The sequence below is a fragment of the Anas acuta genome, chromosome 3 (assembly GCF_963932015.1).
Source record: "Anas acuta chromosome 3, bAnaAcu1.1, whole genome shotgun sequence".
NCBI classification, from domain to species: Eukaryota; Metazoa; Chordata; class Aves; order Anseriformes; family Anatidae; genus Anas; species Anas acuta.
Window position 1 is genome coordinate 53,666,862 of NC_088981.1, and position 15,446 is coordinate 53,682,307.

The 15,446-nt window shown below is 36.9% G+C and overlaps 3 protein-coding genes across 10 annotated transcripts in view; 2 read left to right on the top strand and 1 right to left on the bottom strand.

The window, feature by feature from the left end:
• The window catches only part of TIAM2 (TIAM Rac1 associated GEF 2), a 170,383-nt gene extending 169,199 nt beyond the window's left edge, over nt 1-1,184 (top strand). For all 7 annotated transcript variants that reach the window (XM_068677152.1, XM_068677155.1, XM_068677153.1 and 4 more), the window contains one exon: nt 1-1,184. In XM_068677152.1, coding sequence (XP_068533253.1) covers nt 1-641 — 641 coding nt within the window. In that variant the 3' untranslated portion in view covers nt 642-1,184.
• The window catches only part of TFB1M (transcription factor B1, mitochondrial), a 27,157-nt gene continuing 12,890 nt past the window's right edge, over nt 1,180-15,446 (bottom strand). For both annotated transcript variants that reach the window (XM_068677164.1, XM_068677165.1), the window contains exons 7-8: nt 4,771-4,898; nt 1,180-2,098 (exon numbers count right to left, since the gene is read on the bottom strand). In XM_068677164.1, coding sequence (XP_068533265.1) covers nt 1,846-2,098; nt 4,771-4,898 — 381 coding nt within the window. In that variant the 3' untranslated portion in view covers nt 1,180-1,845. The remainder of the gene's footprint in view (nt 2,099-4,770; nt 4,899-15,446) is intronic.
• On the top strand, nt 9,814-12,652 carry CLDN20 (claudin 20). Its single transcript, XM_068677166.1, has 2 exons — nt 9,814-10,003; nt 11,885-12,652. Exon 2 carries the CDS (start codon nt 11,974-11,976, stop codon nt 12,631-12,633), a length of 660 nt encoding a protein of 219 aa, XP_068533267.1. The 5' UTR covers nt 9,814-10,003; nt 11,885-11,973; the 3' UTR covers nt 12,634-12,652.

The following is a 15,446-nucleotide window of genomic DNA, read 5'->3' on the forward strand; positions in this document are numbered from 1 at the left end:
CTTCCACAAGGTCCCTGAAGGTACTGAAGAGTTCACCCAGCAGTGAGTGGAACGGTGAGCAGGGGAAGGGCACCTTCCAGGATTCTGATGAGTGCAGCCTGAGCAGCAGCACTCAGAGCAGCAGCTGCCACACCACAGAGAGCATACAGGAGCCCAAAAACTCATCTCCTGAGAAACACGTACAGAGCTGTGCCTCTGACTTTTCTAATGCTCTTGTCAAGGAATCTGATATTCTCAGTGATGATGACGATGATGACTATCAGAGCCTAAAGAAGGGCAGCCCTACTAAAGACATTGAAATACAGTTCCAACAGCTGAAGATTTCAGAGGAACCTAGTACTGACTCTGAACGAGATCAAGCTGCTGAAAAGGAGGAAGGAGATCGTTTCAAGACAGGAGACCATCCAAAGCTGGTGCGTGGCCACTTCTGCCCAGTGAAGCGAAAAGTAAACAGCACAAAGCGTAACAGAGGAACTTTGACGGCAATGCAAGAACGTCATCAATCCCTTGACAGTCACTCTGATGCTGCAAACCTGGATCTGAACTCTATTTTAGAGAGGGAATTTAGCGTCCAGAGTTTAACGTCTGTAGTTAATGAGGACTGTTTTTATGAAGCTGTGGAGAGGCATGGAAAATCCTAGCTTGAAAATGTTCATTTGAAGTCCACATAAAATTCAACAAACTTATTTTGCTTTAAAACCAGTGAATTCATGGAAGCCGCAGCAAAACTACTATCTGATTTTGTGCACTAATACATTTTTTTCCACAAGAACAGCTGTAAAGGATTCTTAAGTTATTTTAATTTATTGTGGATCAAAAATAGATTAAGTTGGCCAAGGTCTGTAAATTAGTTCATCCCTTTCAAGCAGTTACTGAGATCATGTAGAATTCTTGGGGAGGGGCAGAAGGGCCTTGTTAGTACTTTAAATTATGCGGAAAAGGTGCTAGCGAGTGGCAGAGGGGCATTGCAGTGGAAAGCAGCATTACAAAATGACTTCTTCAATACCTTGGGCATTTAATTTCTTTGGTTTTCATTTTTGCTTTATTTAAAGCAGAATTAAGTTATTTTAACGTGTTTTAGTGCACAATAGTGCAGAAATTACATTTTTGTATGTTTCGAGATGCTGTTTATACTTATATATATGTGTAAATACAAAAAAAACAAAGCTTGGCCTGTAATCTTTTATTTGACTGTATTTTTTATTTTCTCTACCAGCCTGTACAGTAAAAGACACAAGTATTGTACTTAGCCATGTTTTCTACTTTTTATCATGCTGCTTTTCTCTGGTTAGAGCTTAAAATCCCAAGTTCTTTGCTTTTGTATACATGAGAAGAGTATTAGCAGACCTTGAGGCAATCTGTGCACTTTATCCTCCTGTAAGCCAGTCACTTGAGTATATTTATACAAGGCTTTTGGTTTTGTTTTTTAAATTACTCTGCACAGTAGGATTTTCCCAGATAAAAAGAGCACAAAACCCCAAACAACATCTTTCTTACATGCTGAAGTATGAAAAATTTGTTACTTTCTTTGTTGCAATAATGCACTCACATTCATACAAACTTAATTATTCCAACTTAATTACATATCTCCTGACATACCTTGTTCTGGGTATTCGTTCTGTCCATTCCCCTCAAGCAAGAACCACCTGTAGGCACCTTGTAACTGGACTGTCCTATAACTTTTGTCTACAGCTGAATGAAATGAATAAATAAAATGGAAAAGCCCTCTCCACCACTTTTTCCAAAGTATTTCTTCCATACCCGAACAGATGTAGGAATATGCAAGTCAACACCAGTCAGCATCATCAATGAGTTAAATCCAGATTCAGTTCGCTGCTGTTACAGCTAATTTTCCTCTTCAGTTTGCTCTGTCTGACTGATACTTTTAGGTAAATGCTGCCGTTTCTTCTGCTTCAGTTCTTCTCTGTAATTGTATGCAAAAAGGCTTGGGTCTTCCTCACACATTTTCCTGTATGTATTGCACAAATTTCTGAAGTGTGACATGGACAGCTGAAAAGGACGCAGAGTTGGATCAACATCTGCTGCCATCATCAACTCTTCTGTTTTTTTCAAACGTTCACTTTCAGGAAACAAGGTCCTAAAGGCAGGGGCAAAGAGCAGAAAGACAAGTTCAAATAATTCAGACAATTAAGTTTCCCCTAAGAGAGGCAAAGTTCTCTTGGGCTTCTACATACTCTTAATATAGGCCAGTGTCTACCCAAATGCAACTATACAAGGGCCATTTTTCTGCAAATGCAATTTATGCATATACTTTCCCATGTTGTTATATCTTGTACATTAAACACATGCTATATGCTCATGATTCAAAATATTAAAAAAAAGAGCTTTTGGGTATGGATGCTGTCATAGAGCCTTCTTGGAACTAGCCTAATATTTAGAGAGCAACAACAGATTCAAATTTGTTTTGTCCTGATCTATTTTGCACATAACTTTTTTTTTAGGATGTATCATTCCAATGGGCCAGATATTGTTATCACTTGTCATTAATAGTGTGATTCCAATGCCAGAAAAAAAAGCAAAAGAGGAAGAAAGTAATATTTAATTATTGTTCATGTTTTAATATGGAAGATGTGCCTGGAGTCCTAGATTTCATTTTCTGCTCTGTCACTGTTCACAGATGGTCAAATAAGCTCATGTACTCTGTGACCTGACACATTAGCATCTTTCTTTCACAAGTTCCCCAAATCATAATAATACTAGTTCAAGTGATTTTTAATGTCTTGCAAAAATGCATTAACAAAGTGCCAACTACTGCAAGTACTAGCTGACTAGCTCTTACTTGCAATCATTCTGTCTACGATAGGCCAGGAAGGCAGACAATTTGCACATGGTTGATGTGCATGTCTCAATTTTCAAATTACCTGCCTTTGTCTTACATACATAAGACCTAAAAATGCTGTGCAGCGAATACAATAGCACATCCCACGCCCCCAGAGTGTGCTTTGCAGGTTGCCTGGACAAGCTAGTCAGAAGGCTTTGTATAAATGAAAGTTGTCTCTTGGTGGAGACAGAGCACAAAGCTAAAAAGGGCTTTAAAAAGACAAGAGAAGGATGGAATTTCTAGGAACAACCTGGTTTAAAGTAGTGTGCCACAAGGTCTTGATTAAAAATTTCTCCAATATTTTCAGAAGCGTTGTCAGCAAGGTTAAAATGGATCAGGATTTTGATCCTTTCTTAAGTTATTCTCACCTTTGAACTAATAGTTAAAAGGTGTTCCTCAAGCCAAATATATTTAATCACCTTTTATATACAGGCCACGAATCATCTTATAAACATACATGAGCAGTAAATCAAACTATTTTTCTTCATCGATTTAGTATTTTAATCCAGCATGCCACGTCTCACTCAGGTGTCAGAAGTTGCACACAGATGTACACTGATTTTTGTTTTTATACAGTACCTTGTAACTAATGCAATAACTCCATTATGCACTAGAAGTTGCTAATTTTTTTTCAGGTCAACTGAAGAATAAGAGGATTGTGGTTCTTTGCTGCATGCTAGGGCTAAAGCATGTTAATCTGTTGTGGACTATGTGATGTCCAAAAATTCAGATTTGCCTTCTTGTTGCAAAAGAATGCGGAACGCTTATTAGCTATTTCAAATTACACAATAGTCGATTATTTTATTAAAAAAACACTTTGGCACAAATATTCTGCATAACATATACATGCTGACTGTGTGCGCCTTCTACTTATATTGTCAACTGAAGCCACTGTTTCATGAAGAAAAAAAAAAAGTAAATCAAATACAAACCCAGACAGTTTGGATAACTCATTTTCTCACCACCTCCAAATGGATACTCAAACGTTAGCACAGGTGAAGCAACTTTCACTTTTGATCAAATGTTTACATCCCAGACATTAATATCATACAGTGCCTCAGGCAGAAAAAATATAACACTACCCCATCTGAAAACTAGAGGCAAAATTCTCTGTTCACCTTCAAAATAGCAACAAATAAGGCATGTAGTTCAACAAGGTCTTATCCTTTCTAATTCTAAACTGCTTCCAAACTTTGGCCAGCAAATTTCAGTTAGCCAAAACTATAGTTGTATGCCTCTAGTACCTCACCCCAGCCATGTCCCATATTTCCACAAGGCTGAATGCCAGCTTTTCCCATACCAAGTCAGACACGTGTCTGTGCTAGAGTTTTAACAGGACCCCTGGAGAACAGACAGAAGTTTTCCTGCATCAGTTACAGAACCTAGTAAATTCTCTCAGCAAGACGTGGGGCTTTTTAAAGAGGCAATAAGAACTCCATACAAGGGCAGGCACCGAAACAAGAATTTGACCTTTTGCCACTATCCCTCGAAATAAGTAACAGTTCCCACAGATCAAATTCTTTCCCCACACACTGCAAGCTTCAATTCAGAATTTTGAGACTTTTATTCTTGAACTCATCCAACAATTGATGTTGATTTTGTGGTTTTGTTTTGTTTGCTTGTCCATTTGCTTTAAAGTATCAGAGACAGACAGACTATTGGAAAGATCACCAATTTATCCCAGTAATTTTAACAGCTTCAATTACACTAACAGAAACACAGAGTAATTATTCTACAGCTAAAGCAGAGACACATTCACCTTTCAGTTCTGTATCTAAAAATCATTCTGAAATGGAAAGATTTGATGAACCATGATGACATCTATAAATGGAGAGAATAAAATAAAATGCATGGCTAGAAGTGTTATCAACTGATGTAGTAGCATTTACAAAAACATGGCCCGAGAATTTTTCTTGGAAGTTCCTTACTCAATTCCACGGAAGCAGTGTTTTCTTCTAAACTGAAAAGCACTTCGAACCACTTTTTCTACTAGCTCGAACGGCTGCTGTATCTTTGGTTGCACCAATGGAGTGAAATGCACTACAGCCACATCCACCTATAAGGAAAAGCAAAATATCAAATATTTAAGTAGATGTAGTCCTTTGAGAGGTGTTATTTCTTTAGAGTTAACAAGCGAGGCAGCAGGAAACAGGCAGAACACAGGAAGACATTGTGACAGGTAACAGCTGTGTGATGGCTAGTGTCATAGTATTTGATTTGGCTTGACTTTCAAAGCCCTGGAGAATTTTAGTCTTTCTTAGTTATCTACATATTTCTAATTAGCTCACATGCCAGTAGTCCTTCGTACTTTTTTCCCCATGGCACCTTCTCCATTGAGAACAACTTCCACGTAATCTGTAAAGTAATTAGCACTTCTTTCTTGAGATCCTTCCACAAGACAATTCTACTAGACAGTATTTGATCTGCAGACTGAAGGGCAGTTGGAAAAAAATGGTATTATAATTAGAAATCAAACCCACTCCCTATATATTTTCATCTGCTCTAGGGCTTTCGCAAAATGCAAGCCAAGAACCTCCCTTTCAATACAGTAAGATTTTAAAAATCTAGTCTATTCAAAGGAATGATGGGTAGAAATAAATTTGCATTCAATTTAGGTGACAACTGAGCTCTGTATTTACACTGTGTTCCATCACACTTAATCCAAAATCATAGCTGAATGCTTCCACACATCTCTCTTTCAAGTTTGTTTATTCTTTTATAGTTCTCAAATCAGCTTGGTTCACAGACCTGTCACTTCCCCTGTGTCTGAAAACAGAATGAAACAACATCCTGCCTTCGATGCACAGATGTACACTTTATATACACAGATGTACATATAAAAACACACACAATATGTCACGCAATTACAGCGACATTGTATTATGTTGAAACACCCTGAAAAAAACAACACATTCAGACAATGTTTTTTTCCACTTCTCCACTTTTTCTGTAAGCTAGAGGGTAAAGACCAAGAGAGAAAATTTGTTTAAAGGACTAAAATATAAAAATGGTTTTAAAAAAAAGAAAATTAAAAAAAATCACAGCTTATTTACAAGCGAGAGGACAAATCAAAACCTGACATACAGGAATATGCAGAGAAATGCACATACATGCTTTTGCGAAGCAGTTTCTGAATTTCTCATGTGCTTCTACACTTGTCACAGGCTGTTACCTGTCAGGAAGACCACCAGCACACAGTGAAAGCTTGTGTTCACACCAAGTGTCTGAAAAGTTGATCTTTTAGAAACATAAATATATACTTCACACAACCAACTCCTTGCACAGAAACACTAAGAGCTTATTTATATATGTGGATGTTTATCTACTTTTTTTATCATGCAATATAAAAATACCTTTCCCCCACAAAATTAGGGACAAGAAAACCACCAGAGACCATTTAGGATCTCTCTTAGTCCCCCCAGATTTGCAGAACTGCTCCTAAGTGAGGTATGAAGATGCTTTTGTTGTTGAGAGCAGGACCTGCGTATTTAAAAATAAAATTCTAAGGGAGAGGAAAGAAGAACACAATCTAGAAGCAGCGCAGAATTCAAGAGTAAAAAAGAGCTCAATTTGCAATCTCAAGGCCAGTGGGCAATAATTTCTGCTTCTGAAACAAAACGCAGCACTCCTCAGCATTTGTTCCACTGTAGACATGGTTTTCTTTGGACCCCAGGAAAGCTGCCTGGTAGCTATAGCAACAGATACAGGGCAAAGCTTTTTCCTTGTAATGGGCCGCTCCTTTACAATGACACAAGCTATTTTTCCCTAACCTTTTTAATATGCATAAAACAGAGAGAAGAATTATGAAAACCAAAACGGAGTTCACGAGAGCACTTAGAATGCACAAGTTCATTTTATTAAATGTTATCTTTTCTTAAAGGATAATTTTATTGGTAACACTCCTTTTGCCCACCAAGTACATTAGTAATATTTACAAAATAATACTCAATTCTAATAAAATAATGAATATGAAAGTTATCCTACTGGTAGGAACTGTCAGTAGCATAACAGCTGTTCTCCCTTACTGTTTCAGTATATGAGTACAAGTAAGGTTCATGTTCTAGTAAGGCAGGAGGAACACGTGACAGCACAGTTTAATTCAGTCTGCTGCCTTGCTCATGAACTCAACACTTGAAATTAGAATAAGCCTAAATGAGACGATTTTACTAATTGTTAAACATAAAGGTCTCATAATGGGCAATGCATGTATCCGCAACTAGCCTTTATCAAAAGAAAACTCACATATTCCCTTCCAAGCTGTAATTTTCTCCTATAGGGAACTGAAACCTAAGCAAACTTATTACACTTCATTAAAATAGACTGTGTGAGTTCCTAAAAGATAGTCCTAAATCAGCACTTTCATCAACAGAGTGTTCAGTACCAGCACTGTACCTGTCTACTACAGACATATGTTAGATCTAACACCAGATATATGTGTCTCATAGTGGTCTTCTTCTGACATTAGGGTTTCATTTTGGTTCCTTTCCAGCAGAAAATAACTGCAGCACTGCACTAATAGCAATAATCTACTTCCTGTGCAACAACAGCCTTGTAACAACTTAACTCCATTGCCACTAGACTCATATCACCTCCAGGGCTTGAAAAAAAGTCCCTTGAACGTTTTGTGCTTTGAGTTACAATTTAGACGATAATCTCTTTCATACCTTCGGTGCTCATCTTCATCTGGTTTCCTTCCCTACTTCTTCAGAAGGAGCAGTGGTAGCAACAAAGGTCAAAACTGCTTTCAGACAAAAGTTTATTACTGCTGATATTACATTTTAAGAATAATTCCCAAAGTATTTTTTAAGTAGCAAAGGCACTGGTGTTTTTTCTGACGTAAACTAAGAATATATAAGTATGGTTCAACACAAAGGTCCACCAAGTCTAATAAGCAGCACGCACACGTACAGAGAAAGAGTACCAGAACAAGTCAAACACACAGCAAAACTTGTCCAGGATGCCCACTCTTCTGCAATCTGTGCACAGGGACTTGCTTAGCTAAAAATGTTGTCTTCACATTTACTAAATTTCAAGGGATTTTTCTACCAAGAATTTGGCCTAATTGCTTTTGAATGCCTGCAAGCATTGTGCATTTCCCTGTACTGTGTGGAGACAAGGTTTTAGTTTATGCATGGAGGAGGCAGTCTAGTTCTCTCAATTTGTAGCTGTGCCATCTGCTATTTTTAATATACAACTCCTTCTTATCATACTGGAAAATATAGAATTTTCCTTCCCAATCATACCTTGAACTTCTCAGTGCTTTAGCTTAGCCTTTCTCATAAACATCACCATTCCAGGATGAAAAGGCACTAGATTGTTTCTCATACAGAAGTTAAAACTTCTGATTGCCTTACTAACCAACCACTTTTTTGATGGAGCAAGGAGCCATCAAGATATGGCTTTACAAAGTACCACAGTGAACTTCACTACAAAACTCAAAAAAAAACCACCCCACAACACAACAAAGAAACAAACAAAAAAAACAGATTAATGAATTCAACTATTGCTGCACGTGTGTTCTTCCCCTTGCGTCATTTATATTAATGCTTCACTTCAATTTGATACTTTATCAAATCAGTAGTACTATAAAGTTCCCTTTGCAATTTTTCAGTTAAATCTCATCTTTACTATTCTCAAAATTTTCATGAGCAAAAATTCTCATAGGTCTTCACATTTTTCCAGACTGTTGATGTTATGCAGCACAAGCTTTTACTTAGACTTACTCTACAAATCGACTAATAAATTAAACTCCATTCAGTGTGAAAACTGACCATTTATTTCTACCCATCTATTCATATCTAGTTTTCCAACCAACTATTTCTCCCCTGTAAAGACCTTTCTACTTTACTCTGTGACCATTTAATTCTTTCAAGACCTTTGGAAAGGCCATCACAAATGTTTTCTCATAACATAAGTAAATCTCACTGTGGTCCATCCACACATTCTCTGACTGCTCCAAAGAACCCCAAATAGACTTATGAGACATTACACATTACTGCAGCATTTATATATTATCCGCTTATTTTGATTTTTAAAGTAGTTTCTACCAGTTTGGCCAGTACTGTAAGAAAGTTCTTGACCAGCTGGAAAACCCCGAAGCACATCTAAAGACGTTATGTCAGAACAGACACATGATATTAGCTCATACTGCAGTTACTGAACCATCACACCAGTGCCTGCCTGGGAACTGAGAAGCTTCCCTCAGATGGGAGAGCTGACAAGTTGTTAAACGTCACCATGTCTAAAGAAACAAATCCAGGGATTCCTCCTCATTGGCAAATGAAAATAAAATAATTTTGATCCCCCAAATCTTGCACCACAAAGATGAACACAGGAAACCGAAAGCCAGAAACAGAACCTACAGTTATATCACTGCTGCAAGCAGCAAGACTTCTCTCAGCCTCTCAGTTTCTAATACTGACTTGCTGAGGCCACTTCACCAATAAATTGCAGTTACCATGTAAACTTTATTAGTAGCTTTATTCCTTCATTCTTTTATATAGAATGATAACAAAGTAAAGGATGATCTACAGAAGGCAAAAGCTATCAAGGACAGATGAGGAAAACCTGTAGCTGAATGGAAATATGCTGCTGTTCCAATTAGAAATTAAAATACATTGCATAGTTCTTTCCTAGGAAGTTTAAACTCATAATAAGATTATATGTGATGAAAAAAAAAAAGGAGAAAGAAAGGAAAAAAAAAAAAGAAAATTGTCTAGCTTTCAGATCAACTTAAATGAATCCTACCTACCCCCATCCCTGAATTAATAAATCTATGGTTTTTGGATTATCAAGATTTTACTCCACCTTTTAATCACTGTTTACAGTTTTCATCATAGAGGCTGGGTATCATGATGTATTTAGCACGAACGGCGTCCATGTATTTTTCTCTATAATCTCTTTGCTTTCCCTTACTAAGTGTTTGTCAAACAAAACTCATTAAACAAAGTAGTCCTTTATTCTCTGCTAGATGGAACTAAGAGAGGGAACAAACAACAGTACTGCACTTGCTGTAGAGAACAGAAAAAACAACACTCCAAGAAATTTTGTTAATACATGCCAATGCAGTTTTATATGAGAAGGGACAGTTCCACTCAAGAGAAACTGCATTTTTCCAAGATATCTACAGTGAAGAAAACATCTCAGACCTCACATCGAGCAGTAAGTGCTACACAAACAGAAATGTATGATAACTGTGTATTTTATTACATTTACAGTGCTTATAGTTGAATTTATCATGCCCTTAAATCAGTTCACCCTGTTAATTATAATATATGATTACCATTTGCAGTGCTTTGGGTTTGTTTGCATGCTTGAAAATGCTGAAATTTTAAAAAGGATGCAATAAAAAGGCTAACTCAAGATCCTAATTAGCTCTTCCAGATTATGCTTTTGAGTGATTTTGAACTACCTAGACATGTCAGTTCCTTCTGTAAAAGAAAGATAAGACCTCTTTCCCATGGGCCTGATATAGCAAATGATATATATTTGCCAAAGCAACTCTACACATACTGAACAAACCAAAGGGATCTGGAGATAGGAAAGACTTGGAAATAAGATTTTTAAATAGAGTAGCTGTTAACATACTCACCCTAACTATAATCATTTGATATATACATATGTTTATGCTGGACAGAGTTAGCACATCCTTAAACAATTACCTGAATTAAGTAAAATATATAAATTCTAGTTTATTACTAACACTGCACTACAAAATTAGAGAATTACTTGATATGTAATGCTACTAAAGACACAGTGATCAAAAAATTGCAGTTCTGTGTACAAAAAGGTGAAATAAGAGTATAATGCCACTGTTATTTTGTGCTCCACTTAATTCAACTTTATCCCTATTGTTATGGCTTTTCAAAAAAGTTTTAACAGTACTGAACAGTAACATTAAACTTGGTCTTATTTAGACAGAATGTCTGTGAAAGCATAAAGATTGATCTTTCTTTATCATGCTGATAAAAAACAAGAACTGCCAAATATATATCCCCCCTCAGAAGTCTGTACACCTTTTATAATCCTCATCACTTGTTTCAAACCATTTTTCTTCATCTGCTATCCCAGCGGTCCAACTGATCTAACACCAATAGTTCTGTCTTCACAGGTGCATCGTGCTACCCAAATGTTCTACTCTGTCAAATTAAACTTGATCCTTTATGCATGATTGTTTTTTTTAAACAATTTTTAAAATCTTCCACTGTATGGTAAATTTGCAAATTATTTTCAATAGCTTTCTGATTAAAAATGCACTTATACAACTGAGTTGTTCCTTATCAGTATTAAAACCAGTATTTTATTTTATAGACAACAACACATCGTATTCACACTTATAATCCACTTGCTAAGACTGTTGATCTATGTCAAGGTCTGAGAAGCACTGGCTGAAAATAAAACAGTGATTCAGAAACGTTAGTTATGTAAGTCAACCATGAAATATTGCAAAAACTAAGCACCTTCTTATTCTTCTTCAAAAACATGAAAATTGGGATCAGTTACTACAGAAGAGAACGGCAATATTTAAAGACCTGAAATAAAGGGTTGCTTTGAACTATACTTTAAACAAAAGATAACAATGTTCATTGTTAAAAAACAGTCAACAGGAGCTACAATTACATCCATCAACACACTTAAGGTGCATTAAGAGTAGAATATATTTTTCACCAATGTGTTTTTCTACAGTGGCTTCTAACCTGCAAGTTTCTAACGTTTCATTCAAAATGTGTATTTGTCTAGTAAGCCTGCAATCTGTATATGATTACTGAGTGCAACTCCAGTAAAGTAAGTTTTGTTTGATGGCTTTTAATCACGTATGAAAGAGCAGCCCCCTCTTACAAGCCATGCTAACACTGTCCATTTGTCACCATTTACGTTCAAGTGCCTTGCATGCAGCTGCTCTCATCTGCTGCAGGGTCACGTTCAGATACTCATTCAGATAGCTCTGATTTCAAATGCAAGCTTTTTTTGTTTGCTGATTTCTTTTTCTTTCTGGCTGCACTTCTCCTCCTCCCCCTCCTCCCCTTCCTCCCTATCACACAGACGGCTCCAGCCCCGGCTACGAAGCTGCCAACCAGTTACACACGTTTACAGGAGAGAAACGGGCAGACAAAAGGGGACAGCAGATAACCATGGCATCAGCAGGTCTGCAGTTCTTTGCTTTTATGCTGGCTTTGTTTGGTGCTTTTGGAGACATCGCAGCCACCTTGTTGCCAAACTGGAAGGTAAACGCAGATGTTGGTTCCAATATCATAACAGCTATAACACAGATGCAAGGACTTTGGATGGACTGCACGTGGTACAGCACCGGGATGTTTAGCTGCACCCTGAAATACTCTGTCCTCTCACTGCCCGTCTACATCCAGGCTGCACGGACCACCATGGTACTGTCTTGCATCCTGTCAGCTTTTGGCATCTGCATCACTACAGTTGGAATGAAATGCACAAAACTGGGAGGGGACACTGACAGCAAAAGTCACACTTGCTTTGCTGGAGGAGTCTGCTTCGTTCTTGCGGGAATCTTTGGATTAGTACCGACATCGTGGTACACGAGAGAAATCATTTCAAATTTCCTGGACCAGACCATTCCAGAAAGCAGTAAGCACGAACCAGGAGGAGCAGTTTATATAGGATTCATTTCAGCAGGGTTTCTGCTTGTCGCAGGTGTCATCTTCTGCACTTCCTGCTTCAAAAAGCAGCAAGGAGCATGGATTTACCCTCCAAAGCAGCAGCATTTCCCATCCACACAGCAGGAGAACAATGCAGGTTACAACTTGAAGGACTATGTGTAAATATAGTTGTTTCTATTCATTGAGGTGGTCTTATTTTTTTGTGCTAAGTGTAGTTTGATTAGTTTGATTAGTTTAAAGAATGTCTAACACTTGAATTTTCTTACATCTGGGCTGCAATTATATTTATGCAAGGTATTTTGGTTTTAGTGAGATCAGCAGAAAGAATGTGATAGGAAACAATGCTTAAGTCTCTTGCAAGAGTACTTTTCAGTTGATTTTTCAAACCATTCTTTTCAACTTTCCAAGTAACATTTGCTGAATAGAAAGTAATTATTTCAACATAAGCAACAGCACAATTAATGGTTTCTTACAGCCAAGATGCTTAAAAACAATCTATTTATCAAATCAGGCTATCAGTAACATAGAATGCTTTATAGAGCATTTTACTTTTTCTCTTTATCTATGATGCAAGGAAAAACAAAAAACAAAAAACACCTCTCTGTCCAAGAAGCCCAACTGAATGGCCTTTAAGCAACAGGCACACTTGCCTTTCATTATCAGTTCCAAATTGTCTTGGTAACTAGATTTCCTAAAAGGAAAAAAAACCAACAACCAACCATGCAAACAAACCAAAACCAAAAAACAAAGCAAGAAAAAGAACAACAAAAAGCACACACACAAAGACCTGTACCCCCCCACACCTTAGCTGCATTGTTTATTTGCATATCAGGATGAAGAATCAGCAGTACTATTCAGATGGTGCCAAAAATGTGTCTCCCGCCTCAAACTGCCACCTGCTGTGGGTTTCCTTTATTATTGTTACAGAAATGCCTATTGGGCATTCTCCAATTGCTACTAATCTATCACTACATAATGAGCAGTACAACAGAAATGTAACCAAGACTATGAAAACATCTGTAAACTGTAGCGCACAGGATGCAAACTATGCACATGAAAAATCTGGAAGCCTTCTGGCTTACACTTGCTTAAATTAACTTTTACCAGCTCAGATACTACAGCTACCATCCATTGTCTTGAACATTTCTGGCCTTCTAGAAGAATTTCACAGGTGCTTTTAATAATTCCACTAAGGTACGCTGCAGGCCCACACACAGGTATCCCATTACTGTAAAAATGTAATGTACAATGATGATAAAGAAACTGCTGCTTCTTTTAAATATATTTTGTTAACTCCCTTATTTTGAATAATAATCTTGGATCCTTTAACCTTTTCTTTCAACACATAGATTTTATTTCACTGGCAGAGGATGTCCTATCAAAATGCTTTCCCAAATGAAAATCAAATTGATGTTAGCTTGCTAGCACACGTAAGGGGCCATGATGCAGGCCTCTACATTTAGGAATATGATAATTCCAGACAAGTCTTTCAATAAATCCAATTGATACGTATTCTGTGTATCTATATACAACTTTCACTTCCCATGTTAGTAGCCTGAAATTCATAAGGACAGTATAAATTATACTGTTATATATTACACCAGTGTAATGTTATATATATATAACATTATATACAGAGTTAATTTGTCAGAGAAAGTAAAAACTTCTGTTACAGCATTTTAGAAAGTGAAATGCTTTCTACATCTAATAATGTGAAGAGTCTTTGTTCTACTGCCCATATTCTCTGAATGAAACTTCATCTTGCTTTTATTACTACTGCTACATGGCCATTTTGAGCTTCCTATCTATTCATCAAGGAGCTCGTTTTGTACTGTTCTTAACATTGTCATCACAGTTAGCTAGTATTATAGAGAATTAACCATGAGCAAAAAGCCATTTTTCTTTGCTTAAGACACAATGCTGTGCAGCATTGTTCCATAAACCAGAAACCTATTATGTTTCAATGTTCATAGGTATTGTTAAAAAATATTTATTCATTGAGCTAATGAGGTAATCAAGTCACTCCCGCAAACCATGCTTCTCCACCTTTAGTAAGGGGCCTGACATGACACTATGCTGTGATCATTGCTAATATACGTGAATTAAAACAAACATTTATAAAACAAGAGCCAAAGATGTTTTTAGAGGACACATAAAAAATGTAATAATTGCATACTAAAAGAGAAATGAAGTATTCTTAAGTTATATAAGCAGCAAATTTTTCTTTCTAAAAACTTTACGCAGAAGTACCTGAATGTCTTTGTATGCCTATGAAATAAAAATCAAGCACTGAGCTGCATCATTGACAATACACTGCAAGAGTTTGCCAAGAATGCAAAGGTTCTATCAGCAACAGTAACATCTCAAACTATGTCAGTCTACTGCTAAGTGAAACAGTGACAATACAGAAGGTCAATCTACAACAGGAGTTTGAAAGAAACAAAATATAGAGCACCTGTGACCAGGACCACCTGAAAAGCTTAGACTTCCTGTTTTTGCAATATAATCAATTTTTGCTTTAAATCAAAAAAATATATTGAATTAATACATGCCTGCCTTTAATGGTACTCCCTTTTTATAGGATTTGCTTATACTGAGATATTTGTCACATCTCTGTGAGTTTTCCCTCTCTCTCAATCAGCTGAGGCCTTTTCAATATAGGAAAATGGGAGTATTGGTTAGAGCTTCCCAGTTCTGAGATACAGATGGCAGGAGCCTTTTTACTACAGCTCTACTATGTTCTCAAATCACAGCCACCTTTGAGAAACAATCACCACAAAATTGGAATTTGGGCTTTATTTAACACTATTTCATGCACTTGGATGGAATCTTGAAATTGTTTCTGAAAAAGATAAGAGACGGCAAAACAAACAAACAAAAAAATGCAAAAAAAAGGTCTTATGTATGATCAGTTTACTTCACAACCGTCTGCTGTCACAAATAATAATTTAATGTTTTCTTGCTCAAAAAATACT